The 22,139-nt window shown below is 45.1% G+C and overlaps 1 protein-coding gene across 1 annotated transcript in view; it reads left to right on the forward strand.

Moving 5' to 3' along the window:
* dhx36 (DEAH (Asp-Glu-Ala-His) box polypeptide 36) overlaps positions 1–22,139 on the forward strand; it is a 65,651-nt gene that overhangs the window by 8,503 nt on the left and 35,009 nt on the right. The window contains exons 6-12 of the mRNA XM_020507004.2: positions 1,839–2,009; positions 2,239–2,318; positions 13,084–13,158; positions 13,244–13,410; positions 13,546–13,627; positions 15,256–15,396; positions 16,088–16,193. Coding sequence (XP_020362593.2) covers positions 1,839–2,009; positions 2,239–2,318; positions 13,084–13,158; positions 13,244–13,410; positions 13,546–13,627; positions 15,256–15,396; positions 16,088–16,193 — 822 coding nt within the window. The remainder of the gene's footprint in view (positions 1–1,838; positions 2,010–2,238; positions 2,319–13,083; positions 13,159–13,243; positions 13,411–13,545; positions 13,628–15,255; positions 15,397–16,087; positions 16,194–22,139) is intronic.

Genomic DNA, 22,139 nt, shown 5'->3' on the forward strand with positions numbered 1-22,139 from the left:
TGACAGTGTGTTGGCAGTAGCCACTCAATGTTAGTGGTGGCTGTTTAACAGTCTGATGGCCTTGAGATAGAAGCTGTTTTTCAGTCTCTCGGTCCCAGCTTTGATGCACCTGTACTGACCTCGCCTTCTGGATGACAGCGGGGTGAACAGGCAGTGGCTCGGTGGTTGATGTCCTTGATGATCTTTATGGCCTTCCTGTAGCATCGGGTGGTGTATGTGTCCTGGAGGGCAGGTAGTTTGCCCCCGGTGATGCGTTGTGCAGACCTCACTACCCTCTGGAGAGCCTTACGGTTGAGGGCGGTGCAGTTGCCATACCAGGCGGTGATACAGCCCGCCAGGATGCTCTCGATTGTGCATCTGTAGAAGTTTGTGTGCTTTTGGTGACAAGCCGAATTTCTTCAGCCTCCTGAGGTTGAAGAGGCGCTGCTGCGCCTTCCTCACGATGCTGTCTGTGTGAGTGGACCAATTCAGTTTGTCTGTGATGTGTATGCCGAGGAACTTAAAACTTGCTACCCTCTCCACTACTGTTCCATCGATGTGGATGGGGGGGGGGTGTTCCCTCTGCTGTTTCCTGAAGTCCACAATCATCTCCTTAGTTTTGTTGACGTTGAGTGTGAGGTTATTTTCCTGACACCACACTCCGAGGGCCCTCACCTCCTCCCTGTAGGCCGTCTCGTCGTTGTTGGTATTCAAGCCTACCACTGTTGTGTCGTCCGCAAACTTGATGATTGAGTTGGAGGCGTGCGTGGCCACGCAGTCGTGGGTGAACAGGGAGTACAGGAGAGGGCTCAGAACGCACCCTTGTGGGGCCCCAGTGTTGAGGATCAGCGGGGAGGAGATGTTGTTGCCTACCCTCACCACCTGGGGGCGGCCCGTCAGGAAGTCCAGTACCCAGTTGCACAGGGCGGGGTCGAGACCCAGGGTCTCGAGCTTGATGACGAGCTTGGAGGGTACTATGGTGTTGAATGCCGAGCTGTAGTCGATGAACAGCATTCTCACATAGGTATTCCTCTTGTCCAGATGGGTTAGGGCAGTGTGCAGTGTGGTTGAGATTGCATCGTCTGTGGACCTATTTGGGCGGTAAGCAAATTGGAGTGGGTCTAGGGTGTCAGGTAGGGTGAAGGTGATATGGTCCTTGACTAGTCTCTCAAAGCACTTCATGATGACGGATGTGAGTGCTACGGGGCGGTAGTCGTTTAGCTCAGTTACCTTAGCTTTCTTGGGAACAGGAACAATGGTGGCCGACGGACATATCTGTGTTTGGCGGATGCCAGGAGAACGTTACCTGCCCTAATGCGTTGTGCAAACTGTAAAGTTTGGTGGAGGAGGAATAATGGTCTGCGGTTGTTTTTCATGGTTTGGGCCTTTAGTTCCAGTGAAGGAAACTCTTAACGCTACAGCATGAAATGACATTCTAGATGATTCTGTGCTTCCTACTTTGTGGCAACAGTTTGGGGAAGGCCCTTTTCTGTGTCAGCATAACAATGACCCCGTACTCAAAGCGACGTCCATACAGAAATGGTTGTCAATCTGTATATGTTCACTCTTTTTTTGGGGGGGGTATTTATTTTTTGTACATGTATTGAAAGCAACTCCCCTCGATGTACTCTGAACATTTCATATCTCCAGGAACAATAAATGTATTCTAAATAGCGTCAGAAGTTTTAAAATGCTTGTTAATGTTTGTTAAAATATTGACTTGTTTACCATTTCCTGAAAAGATAAGAGGTTAAGTTATTAAGGATGATAAGAGGTTAAGTTATTAAGGATGATAAGAGGTTTTCATCCGACAGAAAGGCTCTTGCCGTATTCCCACTGTCCTCTCTCTGGTTCATCAGGAGTTGGTGGAGTTGATCAGGTCCAGCCAGGTGCTGGTGGTCAGTGGAGAGACTGGGTGTGGTAAGACTACCCAGGTGACCCAGTTTATCCTGGATGACTACATAGAGAGGGGCATGGGTTCAGTCTGCCGGGTGGTCTGCACCCAGCCACGTCGCATCAGTGCCATATCTGTAAGTAGTGCGTGCGTATCGCACCTGTTCCAGGAGTGTGTGTGTATTGCACCCTTTCCGTGTGTGTGTGTGTGTGTGTGTGTGTATTGCACCCTTTCCGTGTGTGTGTGTGTGTATTGCACCCTTTCCATGTGTGTGTGTGTGTCCTACCTTTTTGTATATACGTATCGTGTCATTTCTGATGTGTGCTTGTTGCAGGTGTGTACTCTCTCCTCTCATTGTGTTTTAGGTAGCGGAGCGGGTGGCTGCGGAGAGGGCTGAGAGTGTAGGGGACGGGAACTCATGTGGTTATCAGATCCGCCTGCAGAGGTGAGTTTTCTGTTTGGAGTGGAACCTCTCTTTAACCCTTTATGCTCATGGCAATTGGGTTATATGGATCAGGCCACATTTTTACATGTTTCTTAACAGAGGAAATATGAAAAGCACAAGCATGGTAGTAATTGAAACAGTTTGGAGATTATTAGGCCAAAGGTGAGGAAACAACATTCACCTGACACAAGACTGAATTCAAACGTTACACTGTTGATTTTATGTGAATTTGACATTCACTGTACTTTTCACTGCATTTGTTGATAATGGAAATCTGAAAATACTCTGGATACGTTCAGTAACATGAGAATATTCCTGGAAAATGTAAGATAGGTGCAACATGAGACAAGAAAAGGACAAGAGTTGGAATGAGAGGACTAAATAGTGTCTCCAAGTCACCACACACCTCTCTAAGTCACCACACACCTCTCTACGTCACCACACACCTCTCTAAGTCACCAGTGTTCAGTTCCCAAGTCATTTCTTTGCACTTGTAGGACTGAAAGAAGAAGTCTTCAACTGTAAAGGTGCTGTTTTTATCTGTTCTCGTTGTGCCGTTGAGGAACTAGTGGAAGGACACGTGTTGTTTTGTTTATTTGCAACACGGCCCTCTATCCCCGCCGTCACACCATTACTATTGTTTACGCCGTCCCAAAACGGTCCATTATAAATCACACATCAGGAGGGCAGCGTCGTTTTAAAGCTGGTTCTATTTCCAAACATGATCAAATATTATCTTCACAGTGTTAGGCTTTCACAGGGCAATTCAGAGAAACCGATATGTCATTTTGGTGCGTATAGAATGGAGTGATTAGTGCGTTTAGGTATGTGTGACGCAGCAAATGATCAGGCTCATTCTGTTCAGAGAAACGGGCTCATTCTGTTCAGAGAAACGGGCTCATTCTGTTCAGAGAAACGGGCTCATTCTGTTCAGACAAACGGGCTCATTCTGTTCAGACAAACGGGCTCATTCTGTTCAGACAAACGGGCTCATTCTGTTCAGACAAACGGGCTCATTCTGTTCAGACAAACGGGCTCATTCTGTTCAGACAAACGGGCTCATTCTGTTCAGACAAACGGGCTCATTCTGTTCAGACAAACGGGCTCATTCTGTTCAGACAAACGGGCTCATTCTGTTCAGACAAACGGGCTCATTCTGTTCAGACAAACGGGCTCATTCTGTTCAGACAAACGGGCTCATTCTGTTCAGACAAACGGGCTCATTCTGTTCAGACAAACGGGCTCATTCTGTTCAGACAAACGGGCTCATTCTGTTCAGACAAACGGGCTCATTCTATTCAGACAAACGGGCTCATTCTGTTCAGACAAACGGGCTCATTCTGTTCAGACAAACGGGCTCATTCTGTTCAGACAAACGGGCTCATTCTGTTCAGACAAACGGGCTCATTCTGTTCAGACAAACGGGCTCATTCTGTTCAGACAAACGGGCTCATTCTGTTCAGACAAACGGGCTCATTCTGTTCAGACAAACGGGCTCATTCTGTTCAGACAAACGGGCTCATTCTGTTCAGACAAACGGGCTCATTCTGTTCAGACAAACGGGCTCATTCTGTTCAGAACAACCCAGGGTATTGGCCATGTCATCTTGTAACTGTACATCAAACATCGAGATCATGAACATTGTATATTACATGAGTTTTATGATATGGAACTTTGAAGAGCACATTTTGGACTCTCCGGTGTTTGGCTTGATTGTATGACATCAAAGCAATATTTATTATAATCCTCAACCTCTCATCTTTCAAAATGCATAGTCCTCTCAATTTACAGCATTTCACTCATGGACCATTTTAGTGTTTGCAAAAGTTGCCTAAAGTCAGAATGTATGTCAGTCAACCCATACAGAGTTGTGAGTCACAGAGCCTGTGTTCTGAAGTCACAGAGCCTGTGTTCTGAAGTCACAGAGCCTGTGTTCTGAAGTCACAGAGCCTGTGTTCTGAAGTCACAGAGCCTGTGTTCTGAAGTCACAGAGCCTGTGTTCTGAAGTCACAGAGCCTGTGTTCTGGCATGTTACTGTACAGCCTCTAACGTTCCAATTTAGACACTTATTAGTACCCATATCAGCCCTTTTCAATCTGGATACGGGTACGAGTGTAAAGGGTGAAGGGCGTGGAGGGTTGAGAGGGTGAAGGGGGTGGAGGGTTGAGGGCGTGGAGGGTGAAGGGGGTGGAGGGTTGAGGGCGTGGAGGGTGAAGGGGGTGGAGGGTGAGGGCGTGGAGGATGAAGGGGGTGGAGGGTGAAGAGGGTGGAGGGGGTGAAGGGCGTGGAGGGTTGAGGGCAGAGAGGGTGAAGGGCGTGGAGGGTGGAGAGGGTTGAGTGCGTGGAGGGTGGAGGGTTAAGGGCGTGGAGAAAGCACAGCTGCACATCGAGTACAGGGTTTAAACTCTGATAATCCTAATCCCCAATGCCTCTGACTAACTAGAAAGTGTGTGTGTGGGTTGTACAAGCTGTCTGTACCCCATAACCCTGTCTGTTTGTACCCCCTAACCCTGTCTGTCTGTACCCCACACACACTACCAATGCTTCTCGTCCTTCAGACCAAACACACACACACACCCTTGATGGGATAAGTTGCTTTGCTCCATCTGCCACTAACATCAGAGTTGAACAGAAATACAGAACAAACGCTGCCATGTCAGCTGGAGCGAAAGCTCAGTGTGTCTGTTTGTGTGTCTGTATGGTGCAGAACACATCTCCACTGCGACTCACTGAGAACATCTAAACATCCAGACAAGATGGCTATACAGCTGTCTGCAGCCTCAGTGGTCCCTCAGTCGCACTCTCTCTCTCTCTCTCTCTCTCGCGCTCTTTCTGTCTCTCTCCTTTCCGTCTCTCTCTCTTCTTTCCATCTCTCTCTCTTATTTCTGTCTCTCCTTCTGTCTTTCTCTCTCTCTCTCTCTCTTCTTTCTGTCTCTCTCTCTTTCTGTCTCATCTTCTTCCTAAAGTACTTAAAGGTGTATGCTGTTTTGCATAGGAAGTGTGTTGTGATGACCTCTCATGTTAGTTTAGATTTCTGGGTGGTTGTTTCCACAGATGGTGGGCTTTGAAAGGAGATCTATGAATCCCCTATAGTCCTCCTAAGCCACGCTCCTGTCAGTGATCACCTGGGTTATTGATTTCTCAAGCTCTGAGTTGAGTTTTGCGCTAATGGATTGAGAGAACTTTGTACAAGCAGCCAGTTGTGTGTGTGTGTGTGTGGGCGCTTGAGAAGGAGAGGGAGTAAGGAGAGGGAGAAGTGTGAAGGAGAGAGATGGACAGATGAGAGGAGAGCTGTAGAGAGAAAGAGAGGATAACAGGATCAGTGGATTAGAGGGATCAACGGCCAAGGGGAGCAGGGAAGTGAGAGAAGAGCATAGACCAACAGAGGAGATCTGTGAAAGAGAGAGAAGAGTACATGTACTTACATACTATAGCTGTGGTTCTCACCTAGCTATCTTAATGAGGACCGGAATTTTTTTCTTCAGTTTTTGCCTAAAAATGACATACCCAATTATAACTGACCGTAGCTCAGGACCTGAAGCAGGGATATGCGTATTATTGATACCATTTGAAAGGAAACACTTTGAAGTTTGTGGAAACTAGAAATTAATAGTAGGAGAAGTTAACACATTAGATCTGGTAAAAGATAATACAAATTAAAAAAACATGCTTTTTTTTGTTCCAACTTTGAAATGTAAGAGAAAGGCCACGATGTATTATTTCAGCCCAGGTGCAATTTATATTTTGGCCACTAGATGGCAGCAGTGTATGTGCAAAGTGTTAGACTGATCCAATGAACCATTGCATTACTGTTCAAAATGTTGTATCAAGTCTTGCCAAATGTGCCTAATTGGTTTATTGATACATTTCTAAGTACATAACTGTGCACTCTCCTCAAACAATAGCATGGTATTATTTCATTGTAATAGCTACTGTAAATTGGACAGTGCAGTTAGATTAACAAGAATGTAAGCTTTCTGCCAATATCAGACATGTCTCTGTCCTGGGAATTGTTCTTGTTAGTTATAACCTCATGCTAATCACATTAGCGCACGTTAGCTCAACCATCGCGCCGGGGACACACCGATCCTGTCGAGGTTAAGATGGATGTACTACCTGTATATCTCTCTTGAAAAGAGTGTCTGCTAAATCAGTGGTTCCCAAACTGTGGGGGGCGCCATGTGTCGGCACATTTTTTTTGCCCATAGATATTGTTGTCATTTTTTGGTCACTCCAATTTGACATGAATGCACATTAGACATGGCAAAATGTATAGACTTGCAAGAAAATGTGCTTTAAAATGGCAACATTTTCTTTGCGCCCCATGAACAAAGATATGTAGAATTGCAGGAAATAAGCTTTAAACCTGCTAGATTCTCTCCACCAGCAAGAGGGGTGTGAACAGTTTGTGTCATGAACAGTGCTTGTAGACGTGGCGTGTGCACGCGTGGGAAGGTGGGGGGCGGGATGTCCTTCCAATGCTGGAAGGGGGCCCCCCCCCGAGTGAAGAAGTTTGGGAACCTCTGTGCTAAATGACAAACGTGTACAGTGTGTAGCATGAGATACTCAAGAGCAGATGGTCATAGGAAATAGGACAGAAAAGATGGTCAGAATAGATGGTCATAGGAAATAGGACAGAATAGTGGTCAGAGGAAATAGGACAGAATAGTGGTCAGAGGAAATAGGACAGTATAGATGGTCAGGGGAAATAGGACAGAATAGTGGTCAGGGGAAATAGGACAGAATAGTGGTCAGGGGAAATAGGACAGAATAGTGGTCAGGGGAAATAGGACAGAATAGACGGTCAGGGGAAATAGGACAGAATAGGTGGCCAAATCAAACTGTATTTGTCACATGCACCGAATACAACAGGTGTGGACTTTACGATGAAATGCTTACTTACATACAAGTCCTTAACCAACAGTGCAGTTCAAGAAGAGTTAAGAAAATATTTACCAAATAAACTAAAGTAAAAATAGTAATAAAAAGTAACACAATAAGAATAACAATAACAAGGCTATATACAGGGTAATAAACAGTAGTGCAGGTTAGTTGAGGTAATTTGTACATGTAGGTAGGGGGGAAGTGACTATACATAGGTAATAAACAGTAGTGCAGGTTAGTTGAGGTAATTTGTACATGTAGGTAGGGGGGAAGTGACTATGCATAGGTAATAAACAGTAGTGCAGGTTAGTTGAGGTAATTTGTACATGTAGGTAGGGGGGAAGTGACTATACATAGGTAATAAACAGTAGTGCAGGTTAGTTGAGGTAATTTGTACATGTAGGTAGGGGGGAAGTGACTATACATAGGTAATAAACAGTAGTGCAGGTTAGTTGAGGTAATTTGTACATGTAGGTAGGGGGGAAGTGACTATACATAGGTAATAAACAGTAGTGCAGGTTAGTTGAGGTAATTTGTACATGTAGGTAGGGGGGAAGTGACTATGCATAGGTAATAAACAGTAGTGCAGGTTAGTTGAGGTAATTTGTACATGTAGGTAGGGGTGAAGTGACTATACATAGGCAATAAACAGCGAGTAGCAGCAGTGTACAAAAAGGGACGGGTCAATGTAAAATAGTCCGGTGGCGATTTGATTAATTGTTACCCAGTCTTATTATTATTATTATTATTATTATTATTATTTACCTTTATTTAACCAGGTAGGCAAGTTGAGAACAAGTTCTCATTTACAATTGCGACCTGGCCAAGATAAAGCAAAGCAGTTCGACAGATACAACGACACAGAGTTACACATGGAGTAAAACAGACATACAGTCAATAATACAGTATAAACAAGTCTATATACAATGTGAGCAAATGAGGTGGGAAGGGAGGTAAAGGCAAAAAAGGTCATGGTGGCAAAGTAAATACAATATAGCAAGTAAAACACTGGAATGGTAGTTTTGCAATGGAAGAATGTGCAAAATAGAAATAAAAATAATGGGGTGCAAAGGAGCGAAATAAATAAATAAATAAAAATTAAATACAGTTGGGAAAGAGGTAGTTGTTTGGGCTAAATTATAGGTGGGCTATGTACAGGTGCAGTAATCTGTAAGCTGCTCTGACAGTTGGTGCTTAAAGCTAGTGAGGGAGATAAGTGTTTCCAGTTTCAGAGATTTTTGTAGTTCGTTCCAGTCATTGGCAGCAGAGAACTGGAAGGAGAGGCGGCCAAAGAAAGAATTGGTTCTGGGGGTGACTAGAGAGATATACCTGCTGGAGCGTGTGCCACAGGTGGGAGATGCTATGGTGACCAGCGAGCTGAGATAAGGGGGGACTTTGCCTAGCAGGGTCTTGTAGATGACATGGAGCCAGTGGGTTTGGCGACGAGTATGAAGCGAGGGCCAGCCAACGAGAGCGTACAGGTCGCAATGGTGGGTAGTATATGGGGCTTTGGTGACAAAACGGATTGCACTGTGATAGACTGCATCCAATTTGTTGAGTAGGGTATTGGAGGCTATTTTCTAAATGACATAGCCAAAATCGAGGATTGGTAGGATGGTCAGTTTTACAAGGGTATGTTTGGCATCATGAGTGAAGGATGCTTTGTTTTGCGAAATAGGAAGCCAATTCTAGATTTAACTTTGGATTGGAGATGTTTGATATGGGTCTGGAAGGAGAGTTTACAGTCTAACCAGACACCTAAGTATTTGTAGTTGTCCACGTATTCTAAGTCAGAGCCGTCCAGAGTAGTGATGTTGGACAGGCGGGTAGGTGCAGGTAGCGATCGGTTGAAGAGCATGCATTTAGTTTTACTTGTATTTAAGAGCAATTGGAGGCCACGGAAGGAGAGTTGTATGGCATTGAAGCTTGCCTGGAGGGTTGTTAACACAGTGTCCAAAGAAGGGCCGGAAGTATACAGAATGGTGTCGTCTGCGTAGAGGTGGATCAGAGACTCACCAGCAGCAAGAGCGACCTCATTGATGTATACAGAGAAGAGAGTCGGTCCAAGAATTGAACCCTGTGGCACCCCCATAGAGACTGCCAGAGGTCCGGACAGCAGACCCTCCGATTTGACACACTGAACTCTATCAGAGAAGTAGTTGGTGAACCAGGCGAGGCAATCATTTGAGAAACCAAGGCTGTCGAGTCTGCCGATGAGGATGTGGTGATTGACAGAGTCGAAAGCCTTGGCTTTGGGATAGAAGCTGTTGAGGAGCCTTTTGGTCCTAGACTTGGCGCTCTGGCACTGCTTGCCGTGCAGAGAAAACAGTCTATAACTTGAGTGACTGGAGTCTCTGACAATTTTATGGACGTTCCTCTGACACCGCCTCTTACATAGGTTCTAGATGGCAGGAAGGTTGACCCCAGTGAAGTACCGGGCCATACACACTACCCTCTGTAGCGTCTTACGGTCAGATGCCGAACAGTTGTCATACCAGGCGGTGATGCAACCGGTCAGGATGCTCTCAATGGTGTAGCTGTAGAACCTTTTGAGGATCTGGGGACCCATGTCAAATCTTTTCAGTCTCCTGAGGGGGAAAAGCTTCTGTCGTGCCCTCTTCACAACTGTCTTGGTATGTTTGGACCATGATAGTTCGTTGGTGATGTGGACACCAAGGAACTTGAAACTCTCGACCCGCTCCACTACAGCCCTGTTGATGTTAATGGGGGCCAGGGCGGGACTAAGTACAGGAGGGGACTAAGTACACACCCCTGAGGGGCCCCAGTGTTAAGGATCAGCATGTTTTTGCCTACTCTTACCAATTGGGGGCGGTACATCAGGAAGTCCAGGATCCAGTTGCAGAGGGAGGTGTTTAGTCCGTAATAGTTTTCAAGCCCTGCCACATCCGACGAGCGTCCGAGCCGGTGCAGTAGGATTCAATCTTAATCATGTATTGACGCTTTGCTTGTTTGATGGTTCGTCTGAGGGCATACCAGGATTTCTTATAAGCATCTGGATTAGTCTCCCTCTCCTTGAAAGCGGCAGCTCTAGCCTTTAGCTCGATGCAGATGTTACCTGTAATCCATGGCTTCTCTGTCACTGTGGGGACGACGTCATTGATGCACAAATTGATGAAGCCGATGACTGAGGTGGTGTACTCCTCAATGCCATTGGATGAATCCCGGAACATATTCCAGTCTGTGCTAACAAAACAGTCCTGTAGTGTAGCCTCCACATCATCTGACTACTTCCGTATTGAGTCACTGGTGCTTCCTGCTTTAGTATTTGCTTGTTAGCAGGAATCAGGAGGATAGAATTATGGCCAGATTTTCCAAATGAAGGGCGAGGGAGAGCTTTGTGTGTGGAGTAAAGGTGGCTTAGGATATTTTTTTCCCTCTGGTTGCACATGGGACACGCTGGTTAAAATTTGGTAAACTGATTTTATTTTGTCTACATGATAATGCCTGGCCACTAGGAGCGCCACTTCTGGGTGAGCATTTTATTCTTTGTTTATGGCCTTATAGAGTTGGTTGAGAGCGGTCTTAGTGCCAGCTTCGTTCTGTGGTGGTAAATAGACGGCTATGAATAATGTAGATGAGAACTCTCTTGGTAGATAGTGTGGTCTACAGCTTATCATAAGGTACTCCACCTCAAGCGAGCAATACCTCGACACTTCTTTAATATTAGACATCGCGCACCAGCTGTTACTGACAAATAGACACACAACCCCACCCCTCATCTTAACAGACGTAGCTTCTCTGTTCTGCTGGTGCATGGAAAATCCCACCAGCTCTATATTATCCATATCGTCGTTCAGCCGCGTCTTGGTGAAACATAAGATATTACAGTTTTCAATGTCCCGTTGGTAGGATAGTCTTAATCGTAGGTCATCAATTTTATTTTCCAATGATTGCACGTTAGCAAGAAGAATGGATGGCAGTGGGAGTTTACTCGCTTGCCTACGGATTCTCAGAAGGCAGACCGATCTGCGTTTCCTTTTCCTGCGTCTTTTCTTCAAGCAAATGACGGGAATCTGGGCCCGTTCCAGTGAAAGTAGTGTATCTTTCTCATCGGACTCGTTAAAGGAAAACGTTTCTTCCAGTTCGCGGTGAGTAATCGCTGTTCTGATGTCCAGAAGTTATTGTCGGTCTTATGAGACGGTAGCAGCAACATTATGTACAAAATAAGTTTAAAGAAATGAGTTACACAAAACGCAAAAAAACTAACAAAATAGCACAATTGGTTGGGAGAAGTAAAACGTCAGCCAGGTTCTTCATAGCCATCTTAATAGGACGCTACCCCTTTAAGCCAGAATAGATGGTCAGGTTGAAAATTAGGTTGCAATGAAGGGGAGATGACATGGAGGAGAGATGACCGACTGGGGAAATCATGTGTCCATGGGGCTCAGCGAGAGGTTAATGTGATCAAGGCTATATTCACACACGTCATACTGGGACGACACATCAGCCTTGGAAGAAGATAGTACTTCTGTCACGCTGTGTGCTTGTGTGTGCACGTATTATGATTTGTATTAAAGTGCGTTCAAAAATGTGATTTCCTGTGTTTAAAAAAAATAACTGACATTTTGAAAAACATGATAATGCAATTTTAGTGTAAGAACTGTTTGAAAAGACCCCCTGAAATTACAGCTTTTTTCCTGGGTTGGGTTTTTGGTTAGTAGACCAATAACAGTGCTCCTATCAGCTAATTACAGCTACTTTTCAGGTTACACATCCCTTACATTAGGATCCTCCAATTAGGCCCCTCACTCAGATCACTCCAACACAGAAATTCCATTTAGCTTAGAAGCCAATTTAGTTTATTTTTGATAATTTTAATTGAAAGCAGTTACAGTATGGTAATTACTTCATTGTTACCCAGAAATCATTTGATATTGGGATTTAAAAAAACGCTGCATTGGTCCTTTTTTAAAAAGCTGTGTAATATAATTTAGCAATGCAAGTCATTACTGTATTCTCTAGAATTACATTATATTACTTTTTGTTTCTAAAGTAGGCCTATGACATTTTGAGAATCTATATTTGTTTACATCTCAAAATAGGACGCTACCCCTTTAAGACATACATTCCAAAATGATAGGGACCTGACTACATACAGCAGGCTAGCTAATACTAAGTCTAGGTGTGTTTGTGTAGCTATCTTTTAGCAGACTATTAACAGTAGCCAGCATATTGCTAGTATGTTCACTATTGAAGTTGTACTTTTGTAAATAACGTTCCCTATAAGAAATAAGCTTTGAGAGTAGAGTGATGGGTGCTTCATTTTGCTCTGGACAGCTGGCGTGTGCTGTGTTAAGGCATCTAATCATGTACCACTCGAAGTTGTGACTTGCGGGGGCGTGGTGCTTGAACTAACGACCAATCATATGGCTTTAAATACAGCATGACTCTTCCGTTTGTTGTAGTCAGTGATAGACTGCGACATAGCAGTTAAATGTTGTACTGGAACGCAGAAATGCGCTGATAAGTTACTGGCCCGGTCAGAGAAGTCACTGACGAGTTCCACTGGCCCAACACGTGTTTTTACTGACCCCGGGCCAGCTGGTCATCGTTAATGTCTGACCCCGCCTAGGGCTTTTGGATTTTTCTCCCACTATCCAACATACTCCCCCTCCTCCCTCTTTCTTTTTCTGGGCCCTGATTTAAATGGCTTACAGTATATTAGGGAAAGTAAGTATATACGCTGGAATAACCTGTATTAATATGTAAATAATCTGTAATAATTATATAATCTGTAATGACCTGCATTAATAAGTATATAAACAGTATTATTATGTATATTAGATGTAATAACCTGTATTAATAAGTGTTTGTATTCAATTGTGTGTTCTTTAAAAACATTTTTTTAAATTCATTTTAGTCGGTTACCACGGAAACAGGGCTCGGTGCTGTATTGTACAACGGGTATTATTCTACAGTGGCTTCGCTCTTCCCCGTGAGTGTTTTTCCTCTCCTTCCTCTTCATCATCCTCCTCTCCCATCATTCTCTTTTTCTAAATCTCTCTCTCTCTCCCTGTCAGTCTGTTGTCCACCATCAGCCACCTGGTTTTGGATGAAATTCATGAGAGGAACCTTCACTCTGATGTTCTACTCATCATTGTTAAAGACCTGCTCCGAGTCCGACAGGACCTCAAGGTCATCCTCATGAGTGCCACGCTCAACGCTGAGAAGTTCTCCAAGTACTTTAGTACGCAATGACAAACAGTGGGGATTGAGTGTGTTTCTGTCGTAGCAGTGTGTACAATGGAGTTTGGAAATTGGGAATGACCATTGAATAGAGTCAGTAAATTCCTCCCTCTGCCCCCTCCCTGTCTCTCTCCAGATAACTGTCCTATGATCCACATCCCGGGGATGACCTTCCCAGTGCAAGAGTTCCTACTGGAGGATGTGTTGGAGATGATTAGGTGAGATCCTACTGGAGGATGTGTTGGAGATGATTAGGTGAGATCCTACTGGAGGATGTGTTGGAGATGATTAGGTGAGATCCTACTGGAGGATGTGTTGGAGATGATTAGGTGAGTTCCTACTGGAGGATGTTGGAGATGATTAGGTGAGATCCTACTGGAGGATGTGTTGGAGATGATTAGGTGAGTTCCTACTGGAGGATGTGTTGGAGATGATTAGGTGAGTTCCTACTGGAGGATGTGTTGGAGATGATTAGGTGAGATCCTACTGGAGGATGTGTTGAGTGGCTGCTGCCAACACACTGTCAATGACACTGACTCAACTCTAGCCACTTTAATAATGGGAATTGATGGGAAATTATGTAAATATATCACTAGCCACTTTAAACAATGCTACCTTATATAATGTTACTTACCCTACATTATTCATCTCATATGCATATGTATATACTGTACTCTATCATCGACTGCATCCTTATGTAATACATGTATCACTAGCCACTTTAACTATGCCACTTTGTTTACATACTCATCTCATATGTTATACTGTACTCGATATCATCTACTGTATCTTGCCTATGCTGCTTTGTACCATCACTCATTCATATATCCTTATGTACATATTCCTTATCCCCTTACACTGTGTATAAGACAGTAGTTTTTTTGGAATTGTTAGTTAGATTACTTGTTCGTTATTACTGCATTGTCGGAACTAGAAGCACAAGCATTTCGCTACACTCGCATTAACATCTGCTAACCGTGTGTATGTGACAAATAAAATTTGATTTGATTTGAGATGATTAGGTGAGTTCCTACTGGAGGATGTTGGAGATGATTAGGTGAGATCCTACTGGAGGATGTGTTGGAGATGATTAGGTGAGATCCTACTGGAGGATGTGTTGGAGATGATTAGGTGAGATCCTACTGGAGGATGTGTTGGAGATGATTAGGTGAGATCCTACTGGAGGATGTGTTGGAGATGATTAGGTGAGATCCTACTGGAGGATGTGTTGGAGATGATTAGGTGAGATCCTACTGGAGGATGTGTTGGAGATGATTAGGTGAGATCCTACTGGAGGATGTGTTGGAGATGATTAGGTGAGATCCTACTGGAGGATGTGTTGGAGATGATTAGGTAAGATCCTACTGGAGGATGTGTTGGAGATGATTAGGTGAGAACCTACTGGTGGATGTGTTGGAGATGATTAGGTGAGAACCTACTGGAGGAGGTGCTGGAGATGATTAGGTGAGATCCTACTGGAGGAGGTGTTGGAGATGATTAGGTGAGAACCTACTGGAGGAGGTGTTGGAGATGATTAGGTGAGAACCTACTGGAGGATGTGTTGGAGATGATTAGGTGAGAACCTACTGGAGGATGTGTTGGAGATGATTAGGTGAGGTCCTACTGGCGGATGTGTTGGAGATGATTAGGTGAGATCCTACTGGAGGAGGTGTTGGAGATGATTAGGTGAGAACCTACTGGAGGATGTTGGAGATGATTAGGTGAGATCCTACTGGACTAGGATATATTCACTAGCCTAAAGGTATGAGGAAGATTAGCACCTTCTAATCCGGTAATTTTAGACTTTGGGCTGAACTGTGTGCTTGTGTTTGTGTGTGTCTGCCAGGTACCGTCCCCAGAAGAAGGAGCAGAGGCCCAGGTGGAAGAGAGGTTTCATGCAGGGTCAGAACTCCAGACCAGAGAAGGACCAGAAAGAGGCCGAGTACAAGGAGAGCTGGCCCTGCTACGCCCGCACACTACGAGACAAGTGAGTTACTGAGGGGGGGGGGGGGGGGAAGCTGGCCTTGCTACGCCCACACACTACGAGACAAGTGAGTTACTGAGGGGGAGGGGGAGCTGGCCTTGCTACACCCACACACTACGAGACAAGTGAGTTACTGAGGGGGGGAGCTGGCCTTGCTAAGCCCACACACTACGAGACAAGTGAGTTACTGAGGGGGAGGGGGAGCTGGCCTTGCTACGCCCACACACTACGAGACAAGTGAGTTACTGGGGGGGGAGCTGGCCTTGCTACGCCCACACACTACGAGACAAGTGAGTTACTGGGGGGGGAGCTGGCCTTGCTAAGCCCACACACTACGAGACAAGTGAGTTACTGAGGGGGGGAGCTGGCCTTGCTAAGCCCACACACTACGAGACAAGTGAGTTACTGAGGGAAAATGTCATAATGATTCTCCAGTTTAAATAAAGAGATTCGGTGTGACATGTCTAGCTGTCCTTTATATTACTCTGATTGAACAATGGTTGCTGAGAGGATTGTCAAAGCTGTCTAACAAATGAAAGAATCAATTTGATAAATGATTGTTATTTAGTGTTCTGCGTCATTGCTGATAGCATTACTGTCTCCGTCTTTGATTGATTAGTCTGTATCTCTTCCTGTTTGTGTCTGTTCCTGTCTGTGATTGGGGACTCTGCGTGTCTCTCATTTTGATTGGCAGGTACTCTGACAGAACCATAGATGTGTTGGAGATGATGGACGATGATGATAAGATTGACCTTGAGCTCATCGTGCAGCTGATCAGACATATCGTGCTAAGCCAGGAAGTGAGTTTTAACTATCTTGGTGTGGTGTAGTCTAACCGCTATGGTTTTTTGGGGGGACAAAACTTACTGATATATCTGCTGATATTCTGTTTTACAGCGGGGAAATGGAAATTTTTCCACACTGAATTCTCATATATATATTGCCATCCAAAAGAGCAATTGTCCAATAACTGCTTCAAGTGTTGATTTAATACATACAGTAGTGACCATAATGACACATCATGAGAGTGGCAGCAAGTGTTCAGATCAACATTTTTATTTAATATTAGTTATCTGTGGAATTATCGTCCGATATAGTGTGAAAAGGGCTAATATTATTGGTGAAACTATATATATATGGTGGGGTCTAGTGTGGAGTCCCACCAAACGGCTATTTTGGTGTTGATGGAGTTTTTTTTTTTAATTTTTAATTTAACCTTTATTTAACCAGGTAGGCAAGTTGAGAACACCTTTATTTAACCAGGTAGGCTAGTTGAGAACACCTTTATTTAACCAGGTAGGCTAGTTGAGAACACCTTTATTTAACCAGGTAGGCTAGTTGAGAACAAGTTCTCATTTGCAACTGCGACCTGGCCAAGATAAAGCATAGCAGTGTGAGCATACAACAAAGAGTTACACATGGAGTAAACAATTAACAAGTCAATAACACAGTAGAAAACAAAGGGGGGGTCTATATACAATGTGTGCAAAAGGCATGAGGAGGTATGTAATAATAATTACAATTTTGCAGATTAACACTGGAGTGATAAAAGATCAGATGGTCATGTACAGGTAGAGATATTGGTGTGCAGAAGAGCAGAAAAGTAAATAAATAAAAACAGTATGGGGATGAGGTAGGTGAAAAGGGTGGGCTATTTACCAATAGACTATGTACAGCTGCAGCGATCGGTTAGCTGCTCAGATAGCTGATGTTTGAAGTTGGTGAGGGAGATAAAAGTCTCCAACTTCAGCGATTTTTGCAATTCGTTCCAGTCACAGGCAGCAGAGTACTGGAACGAAAGGCGGCCAAATGAGGTGTTGGCTTTAGGGATGATCAGTGAGATAGACCTGCTGGAGCGTGTGCTACGGATGGGTGTTGCCATCGTGACCAGTGAGCTGAGATAAGGCGGAGCTTTACCTAGCATAGACTTGTAGATGACCTGGAGCCAGTGGGTCTGGCGACGAATATGTAGCGAGGGCCAGCCGACTAGAGCATACAAGTCGCAGTGGTGGGTGGTATAAGGTGCTTTAGTGACAAAACGGATGGCACTGTGATAGACTGCATCCAGTTTGCTGAGTAGAGTGTTGGAAGCCATTTTGTAGATGACATCGCCGAAGTCGAGGATCGGTAGGATAGTCAGTTTTACTAGGGTAAGCTTGGCGGCTTGAGTGAAGGAGGCTTTGTTGCGGAATAGAAAGCCGACTCTTGATTTGATTTTCGATTGGAGATGTTTGATATGAGTCTGGAAGGAGAGTTTGCAGTCTAGCCAGACACCTAGGTACTTATAGACGTCCACATATTCTAGGTCGGAACCATCCAGGGTGGTGATGCTAGTCGGGCATGCAGGTGCAGGCAGCGACCGGTTGAAAAGCATGCATTTGGTTTTACTAGCGTTTAAGAGCAGTTGGAGGCCACGGAAGGAGTGTTGTATGGCATTGAAGCTTGTTTGGAGGTTAGATAGCACAGTGTCCAAAGACGGGCCGAAAGTATATAGAATGGTGTCGTCTGCGTAGAGGTGGATCAGGGAATCGCCCGCAGCAAGAGCAACATCATTGATATACACAGAGAAAAGAGTCGGCCCGAGAATTGAACCCTGTGGCACCCCCATAGAGACTGCCAGAGGACCGGACAGCATGCCCTCCGATTTGACACACTGAACTCTGTCTGCAAAGTAATTGGTGAACCAGGCAAGGCAGTCATCCGAAAAACCGAGGCTACTGAGTCTGCCGATAAGAATATGGTGATTGACAGAGTCGAAAGCCTTGGCGAGGTCGATGAAGACGGCTGCACAGTACTGTCTTTTATCGATGGCGGTTATGATGTCGTTTAGTACCTTGAGTGTGGCTGAGGTGCACCCATGACCGGCTCGGAAACCAGATTGCACAGCGGAGAAGGTACGGTGGGATTCGAGATGGTCAGTGACCTGTTTGTTGACTTGGCTTTCGAAGACCTTAGATAGGCAGGGCAGGATGGATATAGGTCTGTAACAGTTTGGGTCCAGGGTGTCTCCCCCTTTGAAGAGGGGGATGACTGCGGCAGCTTTCCAATCCTTGGGGATCTCAGACGAGATGAAAGAGAGGTTGAACAGGCTGGTAATAGGGGTTGCGACAATGGTGGCAGATAGTTTCAGAAATAGGTGGTCCAGATTGTCAAGCCCAGCTGATTTGTACGGGTCCAGGTTTTGCAGCTCTTTCAGAACATCTGCTATCTGGATTTGGGTAAAGGAGAACCTGGAGAGGCTTGGGCGAGGAGCTGGGGTGGGGGCGGAGCTGTTGGCCGAGGTTGAAGTAGCCAGGCGGAAGGCATGGCCAGCCGTTGAGAAATGCTTATTGAAGTTTTCGATAATCATGGATTTATCAGTGGTGACCGTGTTACCTAGCCTCAGTGCAGTGGGCAGCTGGGAGGAGGTGCTCTTGTTCTCCATGGACTTCACAGTGTCCCAGAACTTTTTGGAGTTGGAGCTACAGGATGCAAACTTCTGCCTGAAGAAGCTGGCCTTAGCTTTCCTGACTGACTGCGTGTATTGGTTCCGGACTTCCCTGAACAGTTGCATATCACGGGGACTATTCGATGCTATTGCAGTCCGCCACAGGATGTTTTTGTGCTGGTCGAGGGCAGTCAGGTCTGGGGTGAACCAAGGGCTGTATCTGTTCTTAGTTCTGCATTTTTTGAACGGAGCATGCTTATCTAAAATGGTGAGGAAGTTACTTTTAAAGAATGACCAGGCATCCTCAACTGACGGGATGAGGTCAATGTCCTTCCAGGATACCCGGGCCAGGTCGATTAGAAAGGCCTGCTCACAGAAGTGTTTTAGGGAGCGTTTGACAGTGATGAGGGGTGGTCGTTTGACTGCGGCTCCGTAGCGGATACAGGCAATGAGGCAGTGATCGCTGAGATCCTGGTTGAAGACAGCGGAGGTGTATTTGGAGGGCCAGTTGGTCAGGATGACGTCTATGAGGGTGCCCTTGTTTACAGAGTTAGGGTTGTACCTGGTGGGTTCCTTGATGATTTGTGTGAGATTGAGGGCATCTAGCTTAGATTGTAGGACTGGCGGGGTGTTAAGCATATCCCAGTTTAGGTCACCTAACAGAACAAACTCTGAAGCTAGATGGGGGGTGATCAATTCACAAATGGTGTCCAGGGCACAGCTGGGAGCTGAGGGGGGTCGGTAGCAGGCGGCAACCGTGAGAGACTTATTTCTGGAGAGAGTAATTTTCAAAATTAGTAGTTCGAACTGTTTGGGTATGGACCTGGAAAGTATGACATTACTTTGCAGGCTATCTCTGCAGTAAACTGCAACTCCTCCCCCTTTGGCAGTTCTATCTTGACGGAAGATGTTATAGTTGGGTATGGAAATCTCTGAATTTTTGGTGGCCTTCCTGAGCCAGGATTCAGACACAGCAAGGACATCAGGGTTAGCAGAGTGTGCTAAAGCAGTGAGTAAGACAAACTTAGGGAGGAGGCTTCTGATGTTGACATGCATGAAACCAAGGCTTTTTCGAACACAGAAGTCAACAAATGAGGGTGCCTGGGGACATGCAGGGCCTGGGTTTACCTCCACATCACCCGCGGAACAGAGAAGGAGTAGTATGAGGGTGCGGCTAAAGGCTATCAAAACTGGTCGCCTAGAGCGTTGGGGACAGAGAATAAGAGGAGCAGGTTTCTGGGCATGGTAGAATATATTCAGGGCATAATGCGCAGACAGGGGTATGGTGGGGTGCGGGTACAGCGGAGGTAAGCCCAGGCACTGGGTGATGATGAGAGAGGTTGTATCTCTGGACATGCTGGTAGTAATGGGTGAGGTCACCGCATGTGTGGGAGGTGGGACAAAGGAGTTATCAGGGGTATGAAGAGTGGAACTAGGGGCTCCATTGTGAACTAAAACAATGATAACTAACCTGAACAACAGTATACAAGGCATATTGACATTTGAGAGAGACATACAGCGAGGCATACAGTAATCACAGGTGTTGAATTGGGAAAGCTAGCTAAAACAGTAGGTGAGACAACAGCTAATCAGCTAGCACAACAACAGCAGGTAAAATGGCGTAGACTAGGCAACGGGGCCAACAGATAAAACAAACAAGCAGAATGGAGTACCGTGATTTATGGACAGTCCAGCGTGCATCAGCTATGTAGCCAAGAGATCAGTGTCCAGGGGGCAGCGGTGGATGGGGAAGAGAAGCTGGACTGGCGAGTGTTATCCAGGTTAAAAAAAACGAACAATGACTAAATAGCTTGTAGCTAGTTAGCTGGTTAGCTTCTGGAGGTTCTTGAGTGTGTTCTAAAAATAAATAAAAAATAATAGCGATTCCGTATCACATTGGGTGAGGCAGGTTTCCGGAAGGTATAAACAAATTAAAAGTCAAGAGATAGAAAGTAAATATGGGTCCGGTGGGCGTTTGGGACGCGGCGATTCAGGCGGTTAGCAGGCCTGTGCTAACAAGCTAACAGTTTGTAGGCCCGGGCTAGACAAGGTAGCAGTTAGCGGACCGGAGCTGGACAAGCTAGCAGTTAGCAGGCCGAATTAGCAAGCAGGGAGATAGCGAGGGCTAGAGAGTTAGCCTTTGGGGGACGTCGCGATGGGGTGAGTCTGTTTATTCCTCTTCATGCGGTGACATCGATAGACCGGTCGTGGGCCCGGGTATTGTAGCTCAGGAGTATGCTACGGTGGTAGCGCAGGCCGGGCTAGCTTCAAGCTAAGTGGGTGGAAACGCTAGCCAGGGGTAATCATCCGGGGTTGCGGTTTAGCTAGATAGCTAGTTGTGAAGATCCAGCGTATTTGGAAGCTTAGGTTTAGCAAAATGTTTTTAAAGGGATAGCTATGTAAAAAACGAAAAATATGTAAAAAACGAAAAATAAACAAAATATACAGCGACACGACACGACGACTTACTGCTACGCCATCTTGGATCATCATGTGAAATACAACGCCATCTTGGATCATCATGTGAAATACAACATAAATCAGTGTAAAGTTCAATCAATAATTAACTCATATCTTTGTCCCATTGTGAATTTCCCCAAAAATCTGTCTTTTCCCCATGTAGGACCATTATCCAGGAGCAGTGTTTGATACATGGAGAAAAAGGGCTGTGTAGTTGAAACATGGAGAGGAGAGTTTCTCTATACAGTAATGCCTAGAGGTTTGGGGTTAGAGGTCCATATTAAATTCAGCAACCCTATCTCTGTCAGCTACCGTGACTCAGAAGGGAGCCAGCCGGCTGATTGACTGTAACATTGTCAGAGAACTGAGAGGAAAGCAGTAGATTGGCCATGACAGTGTTCTTAGTTGATGCTAGGGGCTGGCTGTCAGGGTTCTGACTGTGGTGATTGGTTAATTAAATCATTTGCCTCTGTGATGGAGCATCATACTTTGACTAAAATTATGACTCATTGACTTACATCGTTGTGCAATATAATGGGTAAACTCTGGCCATCGTATTTCAGCTCGAAAAAGTGGATTTCTGCTGGTGTGGGAGTTTAAAGAAAACAACCCATTTACAATGACACCACATTCAGGAAGTGTTGATTTCTTTAGTGGGAAAACAATGGTGCAAAGCTAAATAAATATGAACACAAATTATCTATTTTTCCATGTTTCATTTTAGTCTATATGTCCCATTTAAAAATGTTCACCCTGTTACGCAAAATTCTAGAAAAAATTAACCAACTTTTTTTGAATAAACTCAGCAAAAAAAGAAACGCCCCTTTATCAGGACCCAGTCTTTCAAAGATCATTTGTT

This window comes from Oncorhynchus kisutch, linkage group LG15 (assembly GCF_002021735.2).
Source record: "Oncorhynchus kisutch isolate 150728-3 linkage group LG15, Okis_V2, whole genome shotgun sequence".
In the NCBI taxonomy this organism is placed as follows: Eukaryota; Metazoa; Chordata; class Actinopteri; order Salmoniformes; family Salmonidae; genus Oncorhynchus; species Oncorhynchus kisutch.